This window comes from Lonchura striata, chromosome 10, assembly GCF_046129695.1.
Source record: "Lonchura striata isolate bLonStr1 chromosome 10, bLonStr1.mat, whole genome shotgun sequence".
In the NCBI taxonomy this organism is placed as follows: Eukaryota; Metazoa; Chordata; class Aves; order Passeriformes; family Estrildidae; genus Lonchura; species Lonchura striata.
This window is the reverse complement of record NC_134612.1, coordinates 5220001-5247936: the sequence shown is the minus strand read 5'-3', so window position 1 is coordinate 5247936 and position 27936 is coordinate 5220001. Positions and strand designations below refer to the sequence as shown.

The 27936-nt window shown below is 45.5% G+C and overlaps 1 protein-coding gene across 1 annotated transcript; it reads left to right on the top strand.

The window, feature by feature from the left end:
• Positions 1-119: 119 nt before the first annotated feature.
• Positions 120-26645, top strand: UBXN7 (UBX domain protein 7). Its single transcript, XM_021545423.2, has 11 exons — positions 120-239; positions 4060-4207; positions 6320-6387; positions 9180-9245; positions 11405-11517; positions 17063-17209; positions 17615-17705; positions 18760-18887; positions 19274-19667; positions 20121-20200; positions 21784-26645. Exons 1-11 carry the CDS (start codon positions 167-169, stop codon positions 21943-21945), a joined length of 1470 nt encoding a protein of 489 aa, XP_021401098.2. The 5' UTR covers positions 120-166; the 3' UTR covers positions 21946-26645.
• Positions 26646-27936: the final 1291 nt, after the last annotated feature.

Here is a 27936-nt window from a genome sequence, read left to right as displayed (position 1 = left end):
ACTCCCGCCTCCCGCGCGGCCGGAGGGGCGGGGCCTGTTACCCCGGCAACCGAGCCCCGCCCCTCGCGGTGGCGGGCGGCGGCAGGGGCGCGCGCGCTGGCGGGCCCCGCGCATGCGCAGCGCACGCCGGCCGGCGGCGCGTGTGTTGTGGTGCGGCGGCGGCAAGATGGCGGCGCCCGGGGGCTCGGCGGGCGCCGCGGCGCTGAGGGCGCTGGTCCAGCAGTTCACCGCCATCACCGGTGCGTTCGGGGCGCGGGGCGCGCCGAGGCCGCGGGGCTGACGCGGGTGGGTCCCGCCCGGCCCCCTCCCGCCGGCGGGCCGGGGGCGGGAGGCGCGGGCCGAGGCGGAGCGGTTCCGGGCGCGCTGCCCCTGCCCCCGGCGCGCCTCCCGCGGGGCGCCGGCGGTGCCAGGGCCCAACGCGGCGGGGCTGCCTCGGCTCGGCCCCGCTCCCTGCGCGGCGGAGAGCTCGCTTCCCTTTGAGCGGCGGCTCGGAGGTTCCTCTCGGTTGTCCCGGTGGCGCGGGTCCGTGTCCCGCTCCCTCCCTGCCGCCCGCGCTCCGCCCCGGGAGCCGCTTCCCGCTCCCGCGGCTGGCTCTGACGGCCGGGAGGGATCCGGGCGCTGAGCCCCGAGTCCGCCTTTGAAAAAGCAGAAATACCCTGCAGCGCGGGCCACTTGAATCGCAAACGAGAAGAGCTGGTCGCTTTTGCGTGGAAGTTCGCGTCAGGCGATAGCTCCTGCTTCGGGTTGTGTGCTTGGAGCTCTTGACCCACTTCGTGTTTAATCTGCTTCGCCGCAGTTACCCCTGGTTGATGGCTTTGCATGTCAGATGCTGCAGGAGTGGTTAATAAGATATGTCAACGAAACAGCCAAAGGGAAGTGAAACTGCTCTAATTCGGTTATCCAGACCAGCTCCGTTTCAGATTGTGTCCCTGTTCTTGCACACACTCAAATCCTCGACAGGATGTAAGCAGGGAGATTATTGATCTCTCAGCTATTCCTAAATAATCTTTATAGAGTAAACCTTTTGAACAAAAAGAACTTACAGCAATTTTATTTTCAGTAGTATGTGCCTGTGTGTGAGATGTTTGCTAAAACCCGGATCAGAACAGGCAGAGCTGTGCTAAAGGTTTCCTCCTCCTGACACCTTTTATGTTTAGACACGTTTTATGCTCAACATAAGAGAACCCTTCTATGCTTTCAAAACCAAAACAGAAATAGCCTGCTGGGTTTCAGCCATCCACTGTTACATGGAGTTTTGAAGTTCTGTTTTGACCTTTATCAGAATTTAAGGTTGCATCTAGGAGTGTGTGGAACTTGTCTGACCAATGCTGCTGTGGTGTGACAGGTGCTCACACCTCAGTGCTTTGTATTAGTAGCTTTTTCAACTCAGAGTTGTAAGTGTATGCAGTCACTCCTGTCTGGGGGGAAAAGGCTGAGAGACTCTGCAGCATGAGGGATGAGGAGAATTAGTCCTTGATGCTTTTCTTCGCTCCTGGTGTCAGAATTGTGTTTCTTTGGTGCTCTCATCCAGGAAAGTACTGCTAAAAAAATGTAACTCCTGTGTGTCTTGCTGCCTTAAGTTTTAGTTTTTGTGTTTTCCAGATTCTGTGCTGCATTAGTGTATAACTCTGAACTTCATATAAAGTGTTAGCAAGTTCTCCTCACAGCTCAGCCACAGAGAGCAGACTGAGAGGATGGGACTTCATAACATGCAGCTGTAATTGGACAATTGACCCCAATATGAAAATAGACCAAAACTTATAAAAGTGTGAAAATTCGTGACCCAGGGTCCATCTTGGGTGTAGCCTCGGCCAGGCTCTTGCACTGCCCAAGGTGTATCCATTGAAGGCCTTTTAATAAATACCTACTTTATTCCTTAACTCTGTCTAGCCTCTGTTCTAGGCAGCCTCTCAAGGCATCAGTTTTCCCCAAGGAAATGATGGGATATCTGTGAAATTTGCTTTGAAACTTAACAAATATTTAGAATTTTCTGTTTTCCAACACAAGGATTGAAAACTTTGATTTGCTGGCACTTTTCTCAGGAATGATGAGGAATTAGTGAAAGCATTGCTGTGTCAGTATCTCTTTAAATAATAGCAGAGAGTTGAATTATCATTTTTCTTCCAGCTCTTGCAGATGAGTGACTTTGCATGACTCTGCAGTGAGGTGTACAGTGGGGTGTGTGTGTTTTCCAGGCTCACAGGTGTGGTTTCATTGCTACAGTTAGCATTGAAAAGTGCTGAAAATGCCAAAAAATTGTTTGAGTGAAGAACCTGAACTTCTCATTGATTTTTTGGGATGTCACTAGTTTTTATTTTGCACTTTCTTCCTCTCAGTTAAGGTCTTAAAAATACAGCTGCCTGTCATCCCAGCATGCTTGTTGTGGCAGGTTGGGTGTTTTGGGAAACCAGTTCCCTCAGTCAGTTTGGCTTTCTCTGTGGTTTGATGTGCAGGTTATTTAGAACTGATTGATCTCCACAGTTTCAAAGTATATTCTGTGTTCAAACCATAGCTTCTTGAGTCTTTCCCACAAAATCTGAGAAACATCTGAATATGTTTTGCCCAGACTGATGTTTTCTGTGAGCCTGGTTTTGGACAAAGTGTTTTTGTCATTTTGGTGACTTGCTGTGGAGTTAGTAAGAATTACTAGAGATCCCAAAGCTGCTCCCAGACTGGTTCAGCTGCATTTTACCACTCTTCCTCTCTACTAGCCTTTCTAAAGGAAAATAAGCTCTTTGGCACTCCACCACTTATGGAGAAGGTGCTATAAAGAATTTGGTTTCAGGAGAGCTTCTTCTTCTGAGGGAGCTTCTGCTGATGGGATGCTTTTTGAGGAGAAGCTGGGACATAGAGGCTCATCCTCTGAGGAAGGACTTAAAGGTGATATTAGGAACTGTTGCTTCATTGTGAGCAGCAACATCAAAACTGGGATTAGTTGCACTTTAGGTATTCAAAGCCTGTCTGGAGAGGGCCTGAAGCAACCTGGGGTAGTGGGAGGTGTCCCTGCCCATGGCAGGGTGTAGAACTGGATGAGCTTTAAGCTCACTTCCAACCCAAACTGCTCCATGAGTCTGTGATTTGAATAAATGTTAGTCATTATACAAAGAACTCAGTAGAAAAGTACTACTTTCTCCCTCTTTTTTTCCCTCTTATATAAACTGAGCTTCTGCTGGTTTCATTTTGCCTTTCAGCAGAATCAGTAAATCAGAGTGTCTTTTCTTTCCTCTCTAAATGTCTGTTACAAGTGGATAAAAAAAATTAGCAGCTGATTTAATATTCTTCCTGTTAAAATGTTAAGTCAGGTTTTCATTTCTTTTGTGTATGCCTGCTGGTGTTGAAAAATCCATAGAGTCATGGAATGGTTTGTCTTGGAAGGGACCTTAAAAACTCATCTTGTTCTACCAGCTGTGATGGTCAGGGACATCTTCCACTGTCCCAGGGTGCTCCAAGTCTGTCCTTGGACACTTCCAGGGACAGGGTGGCCACAGCTCCCTGTGCCAGGGCCTTGCCACCCTCACAGGGAAGGATTTCTCCTGAGTATCCCATCTAACCCTGCCCTCTATCAGTGTCCAGCCATTCCCCCTTGTCTGTCCCTCCATCCCTTGTCCCAAATCCCTCTCCAGCTCTCCTGGAGCCCCTTTAGGCACTGGAAGGGGCTCTGAGCTCTCCCTGGAGCCTCCTCTTCTCCAGGTGATCACCTCCAGCTCTCCCAGCCTGGCTCCAGCCCTCACAGCAGCACCTTTGTGGTCTCCTCTGGACTCATTCCAACAGGTCCATGTACCAGGAAAATGTCTGACCTCTAGAAGAAAATCCAGATCATGCTAAAACCCCTCAGATGGTTTCCTCTAGGTTTTCAGTTACTGGCAGGAAGAAACCCGGCAGTCCTGACTGCAAACATTCCCTTCCCCCTGAGCCGAGTAGTTTGCCTCCTCTCACAGTTGTGCTTCAGGGATAAATGGCAGCTGATGAACTGTTCCTCCTAATTATTAATGCTTTGAGAGAGAAAGCTGTTCTGGGCGCTTCCAGCCAAAACGCTGAGATTTCCCTTTGGCATTGCAGGTGCCAGTGAAAGCGTGGGGAAGCACATGCTGGAAGCCTGCAACAACAACCTGGAGATGGCTGTCACCATGTTCCTGGACGGAGGAGGGATAGCAGAGGAGCCCAGCACCAGCTCGGCAGCCGTGTCTGCCGCCCGCCCGCACCCCGAGTACGTACCCTGGGCACGGCTGTGCCACCGGTGGCACTGTGCAAAGCACAGCAGTGACACCAGGCAGCTGCCACTTCTCACCACAGCCTTACACACTGCTCAGTTGATTGCTGCAGCGTTCTTCTGGGTGTTCTGCTTTGGGAGTCTCTTGCACTTCAGAAGTTTACTGCCTACTGGTTTTTTCAAACAAAGCTCAAGTCATTAAAGTAGGGATCCAGTAATAAGAGAGTCTTATTTTTAAATGCTTCAGCAATCTTGCTTTACTCTAATTTGGCAGTTAGAGAATTCTCATGGTTTGGTTCTTATAAATGAAGCCACCTTACTCCCATTTCATAAATTCATAGAATTTTAGGTTAGAAAGGACCTCTAAGATCATCAAGTCCAGCATCAACCCAACACCACCACCACGTTCACCACTAACCCACATCCCCAAGTGCTACATCCATATGTTTATTGAACACCTCCAGGAATTGTGACTCCACCACTGCCTGGGCAGTCTGTGCCAGTGCTTTACAACCTTTTCTATGAAGAAATTTGCCGTAATATCTGACATAAACCTCCCCTAGCACAACCTGAGTCTCATCCTATCTCCTTACCTGGGAGAAGAGTCTGACTTGTGAGGGTTTTATTGTGGTGGTTTAACCAGTTTGGCACTGGAAAGACCAGGCCTGTACACCTGTATGCAGAGGAATCAGCAACTTCAGCACCTTCATCAGTCTCTTACACATCAGATGCCTGCAAAGGGAAGATAATTTCCACATGGCAGAGTCTCTGCATAGGCAGTGCTGCCTATTAATGTGACTGCTTGAGATAAAGGGAATATCTTGAGTGGTATAAATCACATTCCTTAAATATGGTAAATTAAACGTAAGCCAGGTTTTTGTCCTTATGAAAATCTTCCACTCCAGGAAAAAGACAGCTGACTTACAGAGGAAAATCCTTGCCTCTCATACTTCTGAAGCACATGTATAAATTTAAGTAATTCTTTTAATGCTAACCTTTATAGCTGATGTGAGATGCCTTCCTACTTGAACCTTTAACAAAGTTAAAGTAGGTACATAGGTTAGTGTTCTTATTTCTAAACAACTTCTGGCACATCAGTGACTTCAGATTTTTCTTGGAATACTTTCTTTTTTATACTCAACACCCTCCAGTTGCTGATCAGCTCAGTGTTCCTCCTAGGAGAGAGAACAGTAAATGTGCAAATGGAGAGTGACTAGCTGCACAGAGCAATCAAAGATGTGGAGGGTAAGAGCAAGGTCAGTGCATCCTGCTGACATCCTGAGTTACCTTTTGAATCCTGCATGGTCAACAGCTGCAAAGTGCACACTTCACACCTTGGAAGTCTGGGGGAAGAGGGAGTTCACAGACAGGATGTAGCAATGGATGAATCCTTCTGCACATAGATCCGTGGGCCAGGTGACCACACAGTTGTCTCAGAGATGCTTGTGGTTTCCTCTCTTCTCCTAATTGTAGTTTTGGATAGTGTCTGTAAGTGTCTGCAAGTATAACTGACTGAGCTATTGACATGTGAGGGAGCCCAGTTATGTAAGCCAAGAACTGCTTCAGAAATGGGGGGAAATGGCCATCTTGACCTTGTTTTCCTTCCTCTGGAAAAGAGAGGGGTGTGACTTTCAGGTGGAAGCAAAACATCTTCTGACAGACAAAAGTTGGTAATAAGGAAGAAAATGTTTTTCTGTGTAGCTAGCAAGGAAAGTAGGATGGCAAATGGATTATTTAACATCTTTTGGTAAGGTTTTAAAAACTTCCAAGTTTCTAACAAAGTTATTCAAGAACAAAAATTGTTTAAATATACATTGACAAAGCCTGGGATCGAGTCACTCAGGGGTTTGTGCAATGTTTTATCAAAGGTCATCCATGCCAGCTCTCAGTGCACAGGGTACCAGGTCCAGCAGCAGTGCCATGAGTGGGAACAGATGCTCCCTCAAGATCCCACTTAATCCAAACCTCTTCACTCTGCAATGGTACAGCAGCATCTTTAACTGGTTTAAGTTACAGGAGCCTTGGAGCATAATGAGATGTGGTTTGTACAGTACTTGGAATATTATCATCTCTCTGATATTTTCCTTTTTGTTTTTTCTCCTTTGATAGAGATGAAGTACGAGCTCCAATTCCTCAAAAACAAGAAATCTTAGTAGAGCCTGAGCCTTTGTTTGGAGGTAGGCTTGTGTTCTTATTTTGTTACTGTTTTCCTTACCTTAAGGTGAGCTAAGTGACAAAAGAAAATCAAAACTTGTTGAATATGAAGAAATAAACACCATTGGTATTGAAAACCTCACACACAAGGGATGCTTTATTCCCAGGGGTGCTAATTTGCCAAATCTTGTTTCATGAGATGTTGTGAGGTGGCAGCCAATTAACTTAATTAAGTATGCATCTGGGGGCCCAGAACTGTGGGATACTGCTGTGGAAATGTTTGATGTGCTGGGGTGGAAGATGGAGCCTTGGCTGACAAGTGAAAATGAAGAGGACAAATGCCTGTGTCTCGAGATGACAGATCAGAAAGAAGGGCTGAACTCTGTGATTGCTCATACCCTTCTCCATTTCTCGTGCAGGAATTTAATTTGCTCTTTAAGCTGTGCTGAGCAGCTACCTTTCTTGTCTCTGTCCTTCTCATGTGGACTAGGTCATTTCTGGGCTGGCCTTTGCCATGTCAGATGGATTGAGAGCTTTGCCCTTATCACCAAGGAAGGCTGTGCAAGTGCTTGTCACTGCAATGGCTGCATTTCCCACCCATGGGAAATGTTTTCCTATCATTTAGTTCCTGTGTTAGAAAGGAGAAGGAGAAGTTCCAGGTTTACTCTGGAACTGATTTTTTCTTGACTCTGTTATTCAGCATCAGAGAGGTGTTTAAGTGGGATGCACAGGCTGAGGGTGGTTCAGGGGGAGCACACAGTGCCAGGCAATACAGGTGCATACCACTTCCCTTTTTGCTGTACTTGTACTGATAGCAATGTTAGTTTTTCTAGTTTTAGTCCTTCTAGCAGGTTTTTTTTTTTTTCCTGTCTGTTTTGGGAGCTGGAAAATTTTGACTCCTTTAATATGCTTCATCCCCCAGTCCCATCAAAAAACTTAGACAGACTTTGAATCACTGAAATGGACTAACTTAACTTCTACATACTGATGTGAGATGCATAAAGTACCAGCAATTTGAAATACACACTTAATTTGCATTTGGGCAAAAAGGGAATGACATGCAAAGCATTTGCTTTCATTGATGTGTTTTTGCACTTCTGTGAGCTTCATTGATAAAATTTCATGCCATTCCCCTTGCTGCTGAAAGGCCACCTTGTCAGCAACAGTAAAGCTGGACTTTGAAGGTCTAAACCATAACATGCAGTGACATGAAAGCAAGGACACACTGTGTTTATCTAATCCTTGCACTTCCCATCCTACCTGGATTTTGGAAGTGGGGAGTTTAGTAGCAGAGGAGGGCAGTTCTGCAGCAGGAAATGTGCATCCAGAGGAGGATGCCCTGCTGATGCCTCTCTGAAGGTAAAGGAGCTCACTGCACTTTTTCCTGTGGCCCAGCAGCGTTTCTGACCAAGATCTGTTGACTCCTGTGGGTTATTAGGATTCAGATCTTCTGATCCTAATGGTGTTCTGATGCCTACCTGTTACACACTGATCTCAGTCACACTGTCACTGACCATCCCTGACCTGACAGTGACCATTCCCTCCTGGCACTGATCCACCAGTGTCTCTTGTGCTTCTGGCACAGAGCAGCCTGACAAAGCAGCTGAACCTGAAGAGATAATTGGTCTCACTTCTACACATACAGCAGGAGAGGTGGCAGTTTCTGTTTGCAAGGGTCATGCTGAGGTGGTTGTTTTCCAGCTGAAGAGGTGACCCTGTGTATTTGTGCCCTGCTGGATACATGGATCCCATCATTCAATATAAAGGATCCTTCTGGATTGCTGCGAGCCTCTTCACCTGTGCTGCCTGGCTCCAGCTGAGCCTGGCAGGGACATGCTGCTTTTGCTGAAGTGGTCCTTCAGTTGCTGTTCCAACTGAGTTTAAGTTGTTCTGAGCTTGGCTTGTGCCTAAGCACTCAGGGTGAAGAAGATCTTACTCCCTGGAGTTGAGAGGTGTTATTCCCCAGCACATCCCTTGTTCAAGCTTGCTTTCTTTCTCCATGATAGGTTGTGTCATTACATTTCCACTGGGTATAGGTTGTATTTATCTGACTTTAATTTGTATATTATTTATTATGTCTTGTAGCAATTGGACTTTGACAGTTCTATCTTTCAGTTGATAGGAAAGGAGATAAGTAACTGGAATAATCTTGGCAGGCAGTTCTGTTTTCCTTCCAAGTGCAGTGCTTGTGCTGTACCTTAGGACTTCAGTGGGACTTGAGGGTGCTATTTCTGACACCTTCCTGGGCTCTGTGTCCAGCTGCACATAATCAGTTCTGAAGGTTTCCTTGCAAACAGTAATGCTGGATCTACTGGAAGAGTGTGGCTGTTCAGTCCAGCCAAGAAGCTGGGACAGGACCAGAATAAGTGTTTAGAAAAGAGTAGAAACGCCTTGTAGAAAAAACAAATGTGCTTCTTAATTTAAAACAAATGCTCATGGAATTTAATCTTTTGAAGTTTTTCATCCCCTTGAAGGCCGTGGATAAAATCTTGACTGGAATTGTGACAAGGTGATGCTGTGACAGCACTGCCACTTCATGTGAAGGGTCTTGGGTGAGCCCATCAGAAGGGGCTTTAAGCCTCTCTGTATTGTTGATACATGTTTTGTATGGAGGGAGGACATGTTAGGAGATGGAATTTCCAAATTGCCTTCTGTCTATTTCCATCCATCTCCAGCTCTTCCCAATGACCTCTACTCCCACATAGTCCCTGCTTGGGGTTCCTATTCCGTTTTCTTACACATGTGGTGGAAAGTACTAAAATGCATTTATTTTGATAATATACTTTTCAAGTAATTCTTTGATTTTTTTTTTAAGCTCCTAAAAGACGCAGACCTGCTCGCTCAATATTCGATGGCTTTCGGGATTTTCAGACAGAAACCAGTAAGTGTCTACAGATCAGTAAGCCTGATATTTTATTTTATTACTTTTAATGCAAATAAGATGGAGAAATCTTTCCTGTTGTAGGGTAGGACAGCTTTTAGTTGCTGAAACATTTTTAAATTGCCAATTGTGTAGCAGGGTACGTTATTAAAAGTATAGAATCATAGAATGATGATTATCACAGTATATTCTGTCTGCTTTGGTGCTGCTAACTCTCAAAAAAACACCTTTTCTGCTCCAGAGGGAGCTGAAAAGGGGGAAGAATCCTAACACCCAAGTTGAAATTAAATTTATCCACTGGATATTTTTCTTGCTTAGGCAGTGGGCATTCTGGCACTTGAATTACATTGGAGTAGCCCTGAGGCTTCTTCCTTGGGCACGAGGTTCTTGTGGCTTTAATTGCTGTTTGCCCTTGGCTGTTCATGCACAGAATCTCCAGATGCCAAAGCACTGGCTGTTGTTTCATCCAGGCAGTGTCAAAGAATGTGATTCTGTGACAGCACAACACCAGGTGTTTCACATCTGCGTTATGGCTGTCGTGCTGATGTTGCTGGAGTGTTCCTGAGGTGTAACCACAGAATCAGTAAAGTTGGAAAAGTCTTCTGAGACTGAGTCCAACTGTTTTCCCAGCGCTGCCAGGGTCACCACTGCCCCATGTCCCCAGGTGCCACATCCACATGTCTGTTAAATCCCTGCAGGGTTGGTGACTCCACTGCTACCTTGGGAAGCTGTGCCAGGGTTGGACAGCCCTTTCCATGAAGAAATTGTCACTAATACCCAATCTCAGCCTCCCCTGAGGCTGTTTCCTCATCCTGTCACTGATTTCTGGGGTCCATCAACCATGTTCTCACAGTGTGGGGTTGGCTGCCAAACTGAAAATAGGTGTTGATAGTTACTTTCTTTCCCCTTTTCCAGTAATAATGAACACAACAAGTATTGGAATCACTGGCAGCTTTAGAAGTGAAAATGCTCCATGTACAGAATCAATACCCTTAAATTTTTTCTCACCATCTTCCAGGCCTGGACTAGCAGAAGGTGTTCCAGCCCATAGCAGGAGGGGGTGCAACTGGCTGATCTTTAGGCTCTCTTCTAAACCAAACCACCCTGTGATTCCACTCTTAAGACATTTAGAGATGCCCAACATGCTAGAGATACACTCAGAAGGATTTGTGGTGAAACTTTATAGTGCTTTTTGGCAGAACTTGACAGGTGGGCGTCACTGTCTGGCTGCCTCTGGAAAAGCAGCCCTGGCCATGAAATTCCAGATTATCTCCTGGATCCTAGGGCTGCTCCACAGGGATGCTTTATTCCCTGTGTGTCTGCTGAAGCATAGTTTTTATGCTTTGGCCCATTGACAGCTCCTTCCACACTGGAAAATTTCTGGCCATGGGATAGTTATTGCCCATTTCAGCTGACCTGGTTCCATAAAACACATCATGTATCTGCTGTGATTTACCTTTATTGTCCAGGGTCCTGTCTGAGTAAGAAATATGTTCCGTATTATTTCAGATGGAATTGATACTCTTTAAAAGAAACATCCAAAGAGATTTTTCCACGTAAACAAAAACTGTTTCTTTCTTTTCTGTGGGATTGCCCCACAGCAAACTAATGGAAACACTACAATAGAAATATTACTTTTAAAAGTTGTATTGCTACAATCTTGTGGGAACCCAGGACATCCCTCTGGCTGCCCTGGCTGTCTCAAGATCCTGGCAGTGGGCTCGGCGACCTTGGCATGAAGTCAAAAAAACCACCAGATCACTGAGACAATCTAGTTCAGTTTCCCATTTAAAAGCATCACTGGGGACAAGTAATGGCTTTTTTTGTGCTCCTTTGTTTTCAAATATTAGTGTGTGACCCCTCAGGTTTATTAAGGTGTTGTTTAAAAGTGAAAGCACACAAGAAAGCTGAGGCAGGGAGGTTCTGCCCTTACACACCAGCTAATCTTGTTCAGTGGGGTCTAACCCTGGGGCTCTCTGTAAGGGGTATCCTGGGATTTGCACTCACGAGCTGCCCTAGCCCTGTTCTCCCCAAACCTCTTGGGAGCTTGAGAGAATTTCACCCCAGAAGCTGTGTGTTTGAGCATTTAGGCAGTAATAAATGCCCATTGTGAGAATGTGTAGTCTAATTCCACTCCCTTTCCTCGTGGGGCTGTGCAGTCCGGCAGGAGCAGGAGCTCCGGAACGGAGGGGCCGTGGACAAGAAGCTGACGACGCTGGCAGATCTCTTCAGACCTCCCATTGACCTGATGCACAAAGGCAGCTTTGAAACGGTGAGGGCTCACATTTGGGTGCAGATTCTTGCAGAGGGGAGGGTGTCAGGATGGATCCATGGCTGGACAATCAGGAGGTTGGAAAAGACTGGGCAGTGATAAATATTTGATGGACTGCGTATAGGAATGTTGGTGATATATGGAAGGACTTCACTGATGATGGTGTCACTTGGAATGGGCCCATAAGGATCATTGAGTCCAACTCCTCACCATGCAGACCACATTGTTTTATGTTTCAATACCAGTGTGGCAAATCTCATGTGGTGAAAGATTTCAGTGAGCAAGGAAGGCTGGTCAGAATGGGAAAATTGCATCCCTTGAACTGTCTCCATAGAAGATACAGAAAAAGCTGGAGTAAGATTGCTTTGCATAGGTGAGGGAGGACTTTGCAAGGGGCAGTGTGGTTTGCAGCACAGCCCTGCTGAGAAGCTCAAGTGGAGCTAACATGGCTGAGTGGCTTCTGACACCTGAGTGAGTAAAAGTATTTGAATGCAATTTTGCCATCAAGCCACAACTTCATTGTCAGTGTAGCTGTTGTTCTATAAAATCACAGTGGTTGTCTTTTACTTCTGGTGGTGCTAGAGAAAGTATCCCAGAGATACAGGACACTGTCAGCTTTAAACAGTCTCAGGTGTCACCTTTCCTGACTGTGTAAGCATGTGTGGATCTATTCCTAAGTTGTTATGATGTGGATCAATAACTTAACTAATGATTAGAGAACATGCAGATTGGTATATATTTTTAATTTTTGAGTCCTTAATTTTCAGATATTTTTCAGAAATTCCAGTTACTACTGAACTTTCTCTTGGTCATCTTTGATGAGATGGATGATGGAGATGATCATTATTTTTACTGCATGAGAATGCAAAGTAATGATTAAATGGTTCAGTACAGATGTTGAAGAACCCACTGCACAGGCCTGCACTTAACAAAACTATACCTTGTTTTCACAAGTGCCTTGACTGCACAAATACAAGAGCACTGCTGGAGAACTTTTGGTGGAACACTGTGTGCCTTTGTGGAGTCTCCAGCTCTCATCCCATTACCCTCATCTCTCTTTTATGCTTCCCAAATCACCCGGGATCAGTTGCCTTGTCACTAATTACTGTGTTCTGAGGGTGCCCTCCACAATCTCCTTAACAGCATTGCAGCTGTGAGAGGATGCTGGCAGAGAGCAGCAGTGTCCACCTTGGGAAGGAGTTGCAGTGGGAGCAGAGGAGCAGCCTGAAGCAGGGTTTACTTCAAAAGACATGTGTCAGGTGTTCCAGCTGATGATGTTTGCTGGGCCTGGGGTCCAGAGCTGTTGGTGAAACCAGCAAATGTGTGGTTAAAGGCACCAGTAAGGGGAATTCACATGGCAACAACCAGTGCTGCTGCAGGAGCAGTCAGCAAGTGCCTTCTGAGCTCTGCTGTGGAGTTTGAGGTGGGGGCTTGTCTCGCCTTGGGTCTTGCTGGAAACATGTGAAGGCTTCAGCAGTGCTGATCTGTCACAGTCAGAAGTGTCAGAGAGTGAAATAACTGATGGATTTGTTTGTCCTAAAGTTTCTGCATTCTTATTCAGTCTTGAAAGGTCATTTTAAAAAGGGGTGGGCTGGGGTTGGGGAAGGGGTTTGTATATACTCACATTGCCCTGTTCTGTGCAGTACCTGCACTCTAAAGACCTGTATACTTTCTGGTGTTGGCACTCACCTTGCTTTGTTCTTGTACAGTTCCTTGTGCCGTGGGATACCTTCATTTCAGACTGATCCTCCTCAACTTCATTGCAATATAACTCTCCACACCTTCTCACAGTGTTGACCATTTCCCTTTGCATTTTACCTTTTCTGACTGCAAACTGTTCTACTGCTTCAGCCTGGGACAGTGTAGGGCCTCAGTGACTACAGTCTCCCAAAATTCATCTCTAGCAAGCTGCTCTTGGCTTCTCCCTTCTCTGTATGCTGAGATAAATGGATATAAATCATATGATAAACCAGAGCTGCTCATCACATTCCAGAGTATCAAAGATTAAATCCTGTCATTGTGATGTTCTTGTAGTTAAGCTTTGATCTAAGTGGGGTTTTCTTTCCAGGGTTGGTGTGTGGTGTGTTCAGCCTCTGGAGGGTGTGCAGGAACACTCTGCCAGGGTTGAGCCATGCACATTTATCAGAGAACCATTTAGGATTTAGGGCTTTGTTGGCAGGAGTGGTGACATCTGGCATTATGGATCTTTGTTGCTCATCAGCTGTTGCTGCTCTTTGGATACTTTAAGGTTGGATTTGATAGTAAGTACATGTATTTATCTTCAGTTTTCCCCTAGAAACCTTACTTTTCTTGAGTAACCAGGAAGCTTTGTTACCACCAGCTTTAGGAATAGGTGTGGATAATGTCATGGCAGAAAAATTTTCGAGTGTTGAATGACATTGTTTGTTTTTTTTTTACCTGCTGTATATGAAAAAGTATTGTGCTCCACATGCAGAACAGCTTATGATCACTGTACTTGTAAAGTTCAGTGTGTGGCTGACTGAATTCCCATTAATGTGGAATCTATTAGGAATGAATCACTCAAGTAAAATAAATAAATTGCACACCAAACATGTCTCTTAGAGAGGCGTGTGGTTTTGCTCTCATCTCAGGCTGCTTTCAAGAATTGTAGGGTGTTCTCTCTCTATATGCCTGTGATGTGAGAGATGATTGAACTTGAGGGGGACACACCAAATTGACTTAGCTTGCACTTCTTGTGGGCAGAGATGGTTCTGGTGTGTGCAGTTCTGTGCTTAACACTCAGCAGGGTTCCAGTGAAGTGACTGAGTGTCACATTGCTGAGTTTCAAGTCTGTCTATATGATTTCTTTTTCCCATTTAACAATAACCTTTTTTAGCTGCTCCCTACTTTACAGCTGAGACTGAGGGGGTTTTTGTTTCTACTTAAAAAGCAGCAATCATTTGGAAGCTGACCTGGTCACTGTATTCAAATGGAGCAATTACCTGTGCAGAAGGTGCCTCTGGCCTGGTTTGGGTGAGCACAGCTGCAGTACAGTTGTGGCTCAGGAATGGCTGGGTGCTGAGAGGATCTATTCCCTGCCCCAGGTAGGAAGGAGAAGTGTGGCCCAAATAGGAGATTTCTTGTTTGATAATGTCCTGCTCTGACTCTCTGTCAGCTGTTATCTTCCCCACTGAGTCACACAAATGTCCAGAGAATCACAAGGTCCTGGTCCACTTCCTTCTTCTCTCTGCTGCCTTGAAAGGATTGCTTTTCAACAAAACTGAGCCAGCAGGAACCACCCCAACATTTCTAAACCATACATGTTCAGAGAAGTCAAATGAGAGGAAAATTTATTTTTAGTAGTGCAAGATCCAGAGTTACACAGGGAGATCCAGCACTGAGCATAAACCAAGACTTGTCTCACAGATTGTCTCACCAGGCTGCTGGTTTGCTGCCCTAAATTGTAATGGTGAAATATGTGACTGGGCAGAAAGGGTGAAGGCACACTTAGGGCAGATGGGATTGGTTTGGGTTGTTTTTTGCATCTGAGCTTCACTGGCTCTGCTCTCAAAGAGTGGCTGCCCTGTACTGCCCTGTCTGTGGGCTCTGTGAGTGCCTGCCACTGGCCTTTATACCTCAAAGGAGGAGGGGAATGGGGAGGCACTTGGTGTTGGAAACAGAGGACCTAAATCCATCAGATCCCAGCTTTTGGGATACACAAGCCAGCTCTTGAGCCTTCCGTTGTTGCCTTGTCACTTACCAAAATGACCCTAATATAATCTCCAAATCTGCAGTGTTTCTTTTTCTTACACTGTTGTCCTTCCACGCCCTCAGAAGAATCCCTTGAGCTGTGTAGGAAAAAGCAGCAGTTTAACTGTGTCCTTTTAAGTATTAAATCCAAACCTTGTTTTTAGAAAGAAGTTAAAAGTAGTTTCAAAAGCTCTGCCTGTTCTGCAGGTGAAAGCTTAGTTTTGTAGATTTTCTTTGTGGAATTTCCTGCTTGCATCCTTCCAAGGCTCTCAGCTGGACAGAGGAAAGGTAGAACCAGAGGTTTTCATTAATATTACAAGATACACAGAGTGAGGGTAGAAGAATGAGATGCACTTTCCAGCTTTCTAATTACAGGGGTTTTTTTGAGTGTTCTTTTATCAGACTGCCTGAGAACATAGGACTAAGGCAATCCAATTGACTTAAATAACATAAAAATTTTTGTTCCCTTTAAACTTGGGCACTGCCTCTAGGTCTCATCTCATACTAGTTTCTTAGAACTACTTCTCAAAATGCAGTTAGTTCAAAACAAGTCCTTTAAATAAAAGCATGACAATTATATGTAAGACCCTTGCCTATTACCTGGGAGTCACCTTCCCCATTTTTCTCACCTGGTGACCTGGATGCTGGCAGTGTAAATTTAGTGGTAAGTAGTAAGTGTGAGGCCCCTTGTGGGAATAGGACTATTCCATGCTTCTACCTTCTTTTTTTTTTTTCCTTTGAGTAATACAAAAGCTGCCTCTGCAGGGCACTTGGCCACACAGACTGATTTTGTAGGCTGAGATTCTTGCCTTGGTGAAGCTGAGTGTGTGGGGTTCACATGTCTGTCTGTCACACAGTGACAGGACAGGCAGACTGTTCCAAACTACACTGGCTAAAATTGATTTCAAAAGTAAAAACTTCAGTCTGGGGAACAAAGTAGTGCCCAAACAGCAAAATCTTGCATAACATCCTGATTCCCCAGAATTTTTTTATCCTTTGAATTCCATAACAGTAGATTACCAGCAGGATGGTGAGCATAACTTTTAAATTTTTTTTTAAAGCAAAGAGAGTTCCTATATCAGTTCCAGTCTTTCCAGGTGGTAAGAGCATTCCTGCTGTTGATCTAGCCCTCTTTTTTTCAACAGGTATGACAGTTCAGCGATCAGAATTACATTCTTGATCAAACTCCTACCATTAACTTGCAACCAGGCAATCAGACAGTGCCAGCTTTGTGACTCAAACCAGTAAGATTTTTTCCTGCGCCTTCCTGTCTCCCTCTCCACTTGCAGTCTGGATAAGCAGCATTAAAAAAGGATGCCTAATTGGGCAGTTGGACAGTCACAGAGTAACTCAAAACTCGGAGAGAAAAAGAAAACACACAGAGAAGGGGTCCTGTTGAATCAATGCAAGTCCTCTGTCAATTATGCAACCTACTTAACTAGATGGTCCACGGGTTTATCTTTAGACTGAGCAGGTCTTTGTTGTCAGATCAGTGGGACTGACTACACTTTTCCCTGAATAAATACTTAATTCAGCATTGCCATGTGTGTCCCCCCTCTGAGTTGCTTTTCCCACCCTGTGCTTGGCTTGTTGAAATCCAGCAGCTCTGTTCATCGATGTGATTCTGTAATTCAACCAGGCTCATTTAAAGCAGATCCTTCAGCCCTGCCTTCTGTTTTGTGGGTGCCTTTTCACTAGCTCTGTCCATCCTCCTCACTGTGAAGGGGTTTGGTGGAAGGCCTGGCCGTGGTAGAAGCCATCTCTGATCATTGCTGGCATCGGTGCTGTCTGGCCCTTCAGCCTGATCTAACCAAGCTTTTCCTTCTGCTTCCAGGCCAAGGAGTGTGGTCAGATGCAGAACAAGTGGCTCATGATAAACATTCAGAACGTGCAAGATTTTGCCTGCCAGTGCCTCAACCGTGATGTGTGGAGCAACGAGGCTGTGAAGAACATCATCCGGGACCACTTCATTTTTTGGCAGGTGAGAAATTGCCTGGAGAGGGATGTGTGGGTAACTTGGTGTCTTGGTAAATGGGACAGTGGGAAAAAATTGGAATTATTTGGAAAAGATGGGATTCTCCTGGTGAACCTGCAGAAAAGGTGTGTTTCATGGAGTGTATGTAGCTTATGGATGGGGATGGAATTCATGGATATGCATTTCAAGGCATAAACTGCCTTTCACTTGTGCAATCAAGATGTTACCTCACGTAGTTTCTAATACATGGAGAGCTAGAGGCTTAATTCCAGCTTTTCAGAGTTACTGATAACTGTGTATATACAGTTGCAATTGCAGTTTATACTGTAGAAGAGAGAAAAACTCCGTGCATTTTCAAGGTACAGTTTGTTTGTGTTCCCTCTCCAGCCACTAATCTGCCCAATTTTGTAGGTGTACCATGACAGCGAGGAAGGACAGCGGTACATACAGTTTTATAAATTAGCAGACTTTCCTTATGTCTCCATCCTGGATCCCAGGACAGGTAAGACAAGTGGCAGCTGGTTTGCCTGGAGTTATCCCATGGCAAGCACTGACAGTTGTAGTCTGGAATACCTTCCACTGCAGTTTGTGTTACATGTGGCTGAAGAATCTCTTCAGGACCTGAAGGACTGACTCAGTGTGTTCCCAGAGGAACTAAGAGAATGAAACACTCAAAACTTGCAGAAATTTTGTGTATTTGAAGCTTAGAGTATTCTGCTTAGAAAGTGAAAATAGTTCCATCTGGTGGAAAAACTCTGAATTCTTTTTTTTAAGTCTTTCAAAAGCTTCTTGAAATCATTTGATGAATAACTACAATATTTGTAATTGCTACATGAATCTGCTTTCTGCTCCTCCCACAGAGTTTTGTGAGGCTCAGCAATGACTTTAAATTGCTTCTTAATTTTGAAATGCCATTTTGGCTTTGAGTTTTTGTTTTGTTTTGCTTGTTTTTTACCTGAGCAATCAAACTTCTCCCTCTCCCGAGCTCCAGCTCTTTCGAAGTTGTTGCTTTTTCTTTTGTATCCAGCAGCTTATTTTATCATCATATAATGCAGCTGCCTGGTTATATAATGTTGGTCTGATCTCCTGTTTCTAGGGACTGAAGTGACAGTGCCTCTGATCAGAGCTGAGACCTCTGTGTGGCTGACTTCAACCACCTAAAAATACATTCATTTTTTAATATTGCAGCTGAAGCTAGAATACTCTTCTTAGCACTTTCCTTCTGGGAACAAATGCTGTTTGCCAAGGGTTAGAATCAATTTGGCAAGAATGGAGAAATGCTTCTTCATAACTCAATGGTTTGGTTTCAATGCCAGATTCACCATTCTGTGCTTGCATTCCTATAGATTAAAAGAATGGAAATAAACTGTGTCTGTATCCATGTCTGTCCCTTTTCAAGGGGGTGGAAGGAGGAAGCTCCATAATTATCAGGTGGTAGCCTGTGGGAAGCTGCAGTTCCTCAAACAGGGACTCCTGCAGCAGTGAGTTGGTGTGTTTGACCACTAAACTGCAGCGTTTTGCTGAAATTTTTTTTGATGCCACCTTTTGTTCCCTAGGCCAGAAGCTCGTGGAGTGGCACCAGTTAGATGTGACTTCTTTCTTGGACCAAGTGACGGGGTTCCTGAGCGAGCACGGCCAGCTGGACGGCCACTCCAGCAGCCCTCCCCAGAAATGCTCCCGCTCAGTAAGTGTGAGGCTCCTTGGGAGACAGCCTGCAGGAGCTGAGGTGCAGCACTCTGACCTGTGCTTGTCAAGCTCTCCTGATTTCCCAGACAGACTCCAGGAGTTAGTGCTGGGGCATGCAGAAACACAGTGTGCCAGGGAATGCCTTCTCTCAGGGTCATTGTTTGTGCTTTTGGCGCTTGGTTTGGATTTAGCAGTCAGAGTGTGAAAGGAATATTGATTACTCCATGCAGAACTCCAAGGAGAAGCTATTAAGTAATCACAGCATGCCTAGCTTTCCCTGCTGTGCATTCCTGACAGGCTTCCCTTCTGGAAGACTGATGTCCTTTTTGTTTTCAGGAGATGTTTGAAGGCAGTTGTGATGTACGTGTTGTCTGCATCCCACAGGAGAGTCTCATCGATGCCAGTGAGGACAGCCAGCTGGAAGCTGCCATCAGAGCCTCGCTCCAGGAGACACATTTTGATTCCTCACAGGCCAAGCAGGAGAGCCGGTCAGATGAGGAGTCGGAGTCGGAGCTTTTTTCTGGAAGTGAAGAGTTTATTTCTGTTTGTGGATCTGAGGAGGAGGAGGAGTCAGAGACTCCAGCCAAGCTGAGGAAGTCTCCACACAAAGACTTGGGGTATAAAAAAGAGGAGAGCCGGAGGCCTCAGCCTGAGCCCTCTGCAAGGACTGAGCCTGGGACAACATCAAACCACAGAGTCCTGCCCTGCATCGATGCGGGGGCACTGGAGGAGTCACCTGACAAGCCTGAAAGTACCTTCCGGGGCCTGGACGTGAATGGTAAGTGCCCAGTTTTTATTGCTTTTGTTGTGGCTTTTTTGCCTGAAGCTGTTCATAGGCTGCCAAGCCTGGTTTCATCCCTTCCTTTAAAAATGCCTTCTGATTTCCTCCCTCCTTGCCAGCAGACGTGTGAGTGATTCACCAGCAGTGCCCCAGCCTGCAGAGTCCTCTGGGTTCCCTGACTCGGGTCTTGCCCAGGAGTAAAGTCCACTCTGGTGTAACACAGGTGCAGTGTGCTCTGGCCACACTGCCTGGGGTCAGTCACTGCTGCTTTGGAAGAGTCTTGAGCCTGATGTTTGTATTTTCAGCATTATGGTAGAAATTTATCTCCACAGGCTGGAACCTTGTGTTTGTCTCCAGTCCCTCACCCTGCTGTGCTGTCCCACCTAAAATCTACCACAGGCCTCAACTCAGCTGCCCTGGTACTAACTTGTGATAATTTTATTTGTGTAGGACCAAAGGCACAGCTGATGCTGAGGTATCCAGATGGAAAGAGGGAACAAGTTTCACTGCCTGAACAAGCTAAACTTCTGGTGAGTGGACTTGATGGGAATCCTTGTCTGAGTAGAAGAAAGATGAAACTGGAGAATTTCAACGTGCCTGGGGGACACCGTTGAAATCTGATCTAGTGGGAGAGGTGTATCCAGGGGGTGCTTGCACTGTGTTCCATGTCATTCCTCTGGTAACTGTTGGCTCTGTGTGTCTCCACTGCAGCTTGGGTTTTCTGTACACTCCAGTGTCTTTCTCAATCCCCACACTGCTCATTTCCATTATAAAATTACTCTAAATGGCTTTTGCATTAATCGTTAATTACCATTAAATGCTCTCAGCTTTCTCATTTCTGGGGCTTTGTTTCTAAAAGTAGTTGGTTCCCATGGTAAAATCAAAGGCAAAACTCCTCATTCTCCATCTCTCCCATCAAACTTCCACCCTTCATTCTGGACATGGGTGTTAGAGCAGACTGGAGGAAGTTCTCCCAAAACAGATGTGTTACAGAGTGTGGTGGTTTTGCATGGGAGGTAGAATTTTGGTCAATTACTGTGCCTCAGGTGTGTGTCTCAACTGTGCTTTGGGCTCCTTACCTTGGAGAAGTCCATGTGAATGGCATTTCCATCAAAATTCTCCAGGTGCTTACCTGGGAGCAGAGTGTAAAAAGTTGCTGTGGTCCTGTTTGCCATGAGTTTTCAGGAGACAGTGGCCAGTTAAGCTCATTTAAATGTAATCAATCTAACAGCTGAAGTCATAGGGAAGGCAACAGCACACCTCATCAGAAGGATTTTGTGTAGATTTGGGAGAAATTGTCCTATCTCTTACAAAGACTGGGGCTATTGCCTAGCCAGCAACTCTAGGAATGTACAGTATCCTCAGCTCATGTTCTCATCCTTGACTTTCCTGCTTGAAAATAAAAGGAAAAAAGAGCTTGACTGCCTTTTGAATGCAGCTTGTTAAGTAAATTTGCATGTATTATTAAATATGTAGCACTTTTGAATACTTAAACAATTCATGTAGGCAGTACAAAACTGCAATATTGAAATAAATCCTGACTTTTGGTTTGGCACTTTTTATGGACTGTGAGAGTAAAAGGAAAATTATCTCAGCATATGATTTCTCTTCTGCTCTACTGTCAGCAGAGAAATTTAGCTGAGTCAAGGTTTGTGGGTAAAGACATCTTTTGGTTGCAGAGCTGAACAAACAGCCTTTGTGCTCATCTCATGTGATCTTCTGGAGCCTTTCAGTCAGATCCAGATTGAGTCTCAGGTGCTTCTTTGTGAGCATCATTTCCATGCTGTTTTTTTTCAGCCTTTAGTTGCTTGCATTTTAAAGCTGTCCAGAACTAGCAAAAGAAATTGCTTAAGGAGACAGCTGCACTTCAGGAGTTTCAATTGATGACACTCCCCAATACTGGTTTTTAAAATGTTTTCTTTTTAATCATTGTGCTGTTATTGACAAAGCACTGGCTTCCTTACACACATTATTTCCGAGGTGATGCCCTTTCTTCCCCTCAAGCAAAAAAAAAGAAGAAAAAACTTTAAAAGGCAACACTTTTTAAAGGAAAACAGGATTTTTTTCCCCATTCTGACTTCTGTGACACTGGTTTGCCTTCCTTTCTCCCCAGGCTCTTGTGAAACACGTCCAGTCCAAAGGATACCCCAACGAGCGCTTTGAACTGCTCACCAACTTCCCTCGGAGGAAACTCTCCCACCTGGACTATGAGATCACGTTACAGGAGGCAGGCCTGTGTCCTCAAGAGACTGTCTTTGTGCAGGAAAGGAATTAGCACTGTGGCCTGAGCTCTCCCAGCCTTCCTCCCTCTCCTCTTTGCCCGGGACAGGAGTCGTTAAATATGCAGTTAAGGGTCGTGGGATTGCAGTGCTGGAATCAGGCAGCTGACTGGCCCTTCCTTCTCCCTCCTCCTCTCTCTCCCTCCCTTCTCCCTCTCTAGTGACCAAATGAGAGTGCTCAGAGTTTTATTTTCTTCCTCAGCTGCAGAGAGCATTGGGAAGAACATCTTTCCTCTGCTTTCCTGGAATAAAGTAAAACAGTGATCTGTGTATCCAGCATGCTGGAGCTTGGAGTGGCCATAATACACAAACCCTTCTCGCTGCTATTCTTAAATCTGTTTTGTTTAATTTATTTTTGAAGAGTGTGTGATGAGGCACGGAGGCACCTCTCTGTAAGGAGAGGGCATAACCTTCAGGACAGTCTTTCTTTTGTTTGGATTCCCTACACAAAAGGTCTCCATTAACCTTCCAGCCTTCTCTTATCCAACACTCTGGTTTTGGAAAGGAGTTGGGTTGAGCCGTGGTAAAATGCTCTGCTCCACCTAATTCAAAAGCTTCTGGATTGCCTGCCTGTTTTCCTCCTGCTTTAAATTGCCAGTGGACATAGTAAAAAAGCCAGGCAACCCCCCAGATATCCAACTGTGTTCCATATGGGATTGACTGCTTGGCCCAGAGGGAAAGCTGTGAGTTCAGTGCTGGAGCAGAACCAGCTCCTTGGTGGGGGTGGGTGGGTTATCCATGTTCCCTTCCCAGCATCCTCAAAGTGTTTCCTTACTTGCTCTCAGGATTTTGCAAATAACAAAGGTACTGTAAAGGTTTTGGATTCCCTGAAAACACCTGCCACAGACACCTGATAGTCAGTTGGCTTTTTCCCTTGGCACAGTGGTTGGTTTTTCTAGGATTGAATGGCTTTACAGGGGTTTTACAGCACTGACAGCATTGAGCATCAATTAATGCTTCATAAAACACTTCCCAGCCAGGTGACTTGAATTCCCTGGGGTGATTTGTGTTCTGTTTCTGTGTTCATCTGTTGTCACTTACCTCTAAATTTGGAGGGCTGCATGGAAAACTGCTCCTTGGTGCAGGCTTTGCTTTCAGCTCTGGAAGCTGGCACCACAGGTCAGTGCCCTGATTTTCCTCCAGTGTCTTCTCTGGACATGGAGCTCTTGGTCAGTTGGTGTTTCAGCAGATGTTCCAGTGGGACAGGAGTTAACTGGCACAGCATGATGTGGTGGATTTGTGTATTTACAACTAAAAATTCAGTTTATCATGGTCTTCAATCACTGAGGAGAAAGGCATGTGGGACCTGGCATAACTGCTGACTTTTTCTGCCTCTCTCAGATGATTGTCTTTGTTAAAGACTTTAGTAGTCAGAAATTTACATATTTCAATTTTTTCAAGATATTTTGCCTTTGATTTCATACTGGCATCTATACTTTGGAACCTTTTAATGCAAGAAATCACAGAAAATGTCTGGCATTCCCCATGAAAACTTCAGCTCACAGCTGTCTCCTGCTCCTAATTGAAGTTTGACATGGAATCATGCAGTTGTAGAAGTTGATTTCCCTTTCTGCTGCAGGATGTAGTGTCAGGAAAGCAGAGTCTCATCTCAGTTTCCTGATCAGTGGTTGATGGGACACCAGATGTCATCTTTGGTTTGTAAAGACCCCCAAGTGTGGAGGCTGCTCCCAGCTTGGGGAGGTGAGTGGGGGGGTCTTGTGTTTGGCCTGTGAAGGAGCAGTGCCACCTCTAGACTGAAGGATCCTTTAGTTCCTGGATATCCAGATCTCTAACTCACATTTCCATGTAGACCTAAAGCTTCCTGAAGCAGCTCCAGATGTCTGGTTGGAATGTGGTTTATTAGGTGTGGTTTATTGGCACCTTCTCTCCCCTGGCCCTCCAGGGCCTGCTCCTGTCTATGGAGCTGGGCTGAACTCTGTGGTGAGACCAGGAATTGCTCAGACAGGGGAAAGGAGATAGGGAAATTGAACATTTATACTGAAAATGGCATTTTCTTGTGGTTTCTAGGAGTTTGTTCTGTTCCAGGAAACTGTGATCCTGGGTTGGATTCTTTGTATCTGTCTCACAGTGTGGTTTTTTCTATCGCCTTTCTTTTGCTTTGCTTCAAGAGCAAGAAACGGAGAAAAAAAAAATTAAGGAATACATATCCCTGCATGTGGCTCTTCTCTTTGTTCATTCCTCCTTTCCTTCCCAACCCAAACAAACCCAGTGCCACACATCAGCTGTGCTTTGGGGCTGAAAGCTGATGAGGAACTGCAGCAGCCAGGATGCAGCCTCTTCAGCTCTCCATCCCTTTGGAGGAATGTGCTTTGCTGGCCTGAGGGGTGTGGTTGAAAACACAAATCGAATCCTGCCTGGGACAGGACAGCTCCTGGCAGTGAAGGTGATGGGCTGGGCAATGTTTAAAGAGCCTTTAAGCCTAGATGTGAAATCTGAAGCTTACATTGCGTTTGCTGGAAAAAATGTGTTGAATTTGGTTGGGAAATACAATGTTGAGCTGTGAAGGACGAAGGAAACCAATCCTTCAAAAGCTGTGGTTTGTGGCTTCCTGGGGGTGTCGCTGGGTCAGGATTTGCATGTGGTGCTGCAGGAGCAGCAGTGCATGTAGGCAATGCAGGTTTTTCTGACTGGAGAGCTGTCAGGGCTGTCGTGTTTGAAGCTGGAGCTCCTTGCTGCTGCTGGAGATGTTTCCTTTGCCTGTGCTCTTCATCTAACACAGCTTTGTTTTGGGATATAACGTCCAGTAGTGCCAGTCACATCCAGGATCCTGCAACAGAAGGCGAAACAAGTTCTGGCTTTCCCTGCCAAATGCAGCTGACAAATTTACTTCCCACTTCACAGGAGTACAGAAGGATTTTATATCTTTCTGATGCTGCACGCTCTTAAGCTTACAGACTCACTCATTCTCCATTGATGTAAAAAGGACAGGTAGAGGCTGGGCCAAACATTTCTGGCCATACTTGTGTTATTGTCTTTAGGCTTGGAACCAAGGTTGAAAGGTGATGTTTATGGTTTCTGACATTCATGGACTGCAGTGCATTGCTTTTCCTGGTAAATCAGGTCAGTTAACACTGTTGATCTTAGAGGAGTGTCAAGGATTTACAGGTAGCCTTGTAAAATACAGTTGTCTGTAAAAAGCATCCAGATGTACCCTTAGTCCCAAGTAGATCTAAACAGGAATTTTCCATCAGCTCTTCCCAGAGCTCCCTGACCTTTTCCTCACTGTTAGGGGAAAGTGACACCTCTTCTTTGTCCAGCTTGTGTTTCACAGGGTCTGTGTCCTCCAGAGCTGATTTGTACACTCAGCTTGCCCTGGCAGGAACTGGGTTTGGTGCAGGTTTTACTAACTCAGCCTCTCTGCTGAAGGGTCTTAAATTCCTGTTCCTGTCAGAGCCCTGAGCTTCTTCACTGGGACTCGAGCAACAAGGGCTAAATTAAAACCAGTTTTCTTCTGGGGGCAGGGCAGCATTTTGAGCTGTTTGTCAGGTAGAAAACACTGCAGAGTTGCTTGAAACATGGTGGTTTTTTGGTAAACCACGTAAAAATGAAATACGACCATAGGGATGTGTTATAGGAATGTCTGTGTGAGTGGGAAGATCTGTATCATTTTGGGGCCTCATCACTTCATTGTTATTCATTTTTAGTTTGTACTAAATGTCACCATTTTATTCTGGTTTAATCCCTGTTTAGTGAAGTTGGTAAGACAGGCAGTCTGGTGTTCCAAGAGGAGAAGGGGTGGCAGAGATGTGCTTTAGGTGGGTGAGGGGCAAAGTCGCTCTCAAGGACTGGCTGTGCCTCGTCTGGCTGTTCCCACAGGCTCAAATCCAGCCTCTGCTCTCCCTCACCCTTTCTATTTATTTATTTTCACAAGTGATTTTCTGTAAGTGGAACAGCTCCTGTTTCAAAGACAGAACAAACTGATGCTGAGCCCTGTGCTGGCTGTGCTGCTGGAAGTACCCAGAGGCCTGTGGGGATTTGGAGCGGGTGAGGTTAATGGATGCCCTTTCTGTGCTGACTTTTTTCCCTGTCTCCTTTTGTCCTTGGGATGCTTGGTGTTTGTGCAGTCCCAACAAACAGAGCCATATGTATTTACACACACAGGGCTTCAGGCAGAGACTGCTGCACCTGGCAGTGCCTCGACCTGCCTCGGGTTATCCACTGTGTTCCAAGGGCACCTTGGGAGTGAGCACAGAAATTGAGGATTTGGTCACTGACAGATCACTGGGAGTATCTGCAGTGCAGAGAAAAGTCACTTTGCAACTGCTTGTGAAATGGTGCCCAGATTGAAGGTGTAGAACTGAAACTGTGTGGAGCAGGGGATGAGGTGCTATTTTTATAGACCAGATTTATATGAAGAACATCTGGGTAAAACTCAACTCAGAGACACCAGACTCTAGGACAGATGATTTTTTAAAAATTATGCTGTTTCCTGGAACTGGGGAACATCCAGTTTCTAAGGAACAGCTTTTCACAGTGGTCAGTTTATTCAGTCATGGCAACTTCACATGGAAGGAGGGAGAAGATTAATTTGGAATTTTTCAGCTCACTGTGCTGGGAGGGACCAAACTCAAGGAAACCTCTGATCTATATACACAACTGCTGCATTTTTTATAAATATATGTAAATGTCCTATTGTAATATTTGATCCTGGAAATAAAACCAACTGTTTTCAGTAGCTTTCTTCAACTTTTGGTTTTTTGGGGTTGGGGTTTATTTGTTGCTTTAGTTCTAATGGAAGTCTGTCCCTGTGTTATTTGTGGAGTTCCTGAGTTTTTCCTTCAGGATACTGGGCTAGAAGGATAAGGAGCTGTAGATGACAGCATTTCCCAAGAAAACTTCAGGCTGTTGTAGAGGATAGAAAATCTTGAAGTGAGACAAACTTACAGGACCTTGACAGGAAAAATACCTGTATGAAAACTAATAAAAAGAGGCAGGGCTAGGATTTCCCATCCTTCTCAACAAAAGAGCAGAGGAAATGGGGCTTTCTTTTCTGATCTGTCAGTGTCCTCCTGGTAAGGTGCTGGCAAGGCAGAGCCTCTGACTTGTGCAGTTGGGATGTTCCTGTCGTGGCCTGGCATGAAATGCAAAAGAGCAAGGGCCCTTCTGGACCAGGACTTGGCAGATGCAGTGGAGAAAGTGAAATTAAGAAATCAATTTTGGGTCAATCTCGTGTTCCTGACTGTAGGTAAGTCTCCACTGCGGAGCTCAGCCCCTGCCACAGTCTTGAAGCTGGAAAACCCTGAACTCTTCACACAGCCTAGGAAAATATTCCCAGTTCCAAGTGAGTCAGGAATCTTTTTACATCAGTCTGCAGCTCAGGGAACTACTGGGATACCTCAAACTCAAAATACCTCTTGGGTTTCATTTACTTATTTTTCCTATCTGTAAACTTCCAGCTTTTCATGGGGTTTATCTGAACTGTAAATTCAGGTGACATTTGTAAGCCCTAAAGGGGATGTTGTCCAGCATGGTGTTAGTGTTTCCTCAGTCAGTTCCAGCCACAAACACCCTGCAGGGCTTGTCTACGGGGATTTTGGAGAAGTCTTGGCTGAGTAGTGGCACAAACAGATTTGCAGATGCTAAGAAGGGGAGTGGGAGAGACCAGATGGGTGCTGAACATCTTCCATCCAGGACCAAGGTGGAGGCTGCTTTGGCACAGAACGTTTCCTCCTCACCAGTTCAGACCCACCTCAGTCTCTTGGTTCTCCTTGAAGCCAAACCACTCTTGGAACCCAGCCTGCTGTGCAGGTTCCTCAGCCCCAAGGGAATCTCCTGGTGGAGTAGGGAGGTGAAGGCACCTCTTCAGCCAAGGGGGACCTTGCCAAGCTGGAATTGCGTTAGGTGGGACCACGTTTGGCTGCACCAGGACTGGGTGACTTGGCAGCAAATTCCTTGCCCATAATTGCTGTGCTGGCAGTTTCACAGTTGAACTCTGGTGTGGGAAAGGCAAGCACACAGCTCCTCAC

Coding starts and splice junctions, on each gene's coding strand:
- UBXN7 (XM_021545423.2), top strand. CDS start 167: ATGGCGGCGCCCGGGGGCTCGGCGGGCGCCGCGGCGCTGAGGGCGCTG. Junction 4,208..6,319: donor GCCGCCCGCCCGCACCCCGA/GTACGTACCCTG, acceptor CTCCTTTGATAG/AGATGAAGTACGAGCTCCAA. Junction 6,388..9,179: donor GCCTGAGCCTTTGTTTGGAG/GTAGGCTTGTGT, acceptor TTTTTTTTTAAG/CTCCTAAAAGACGCAGACCT.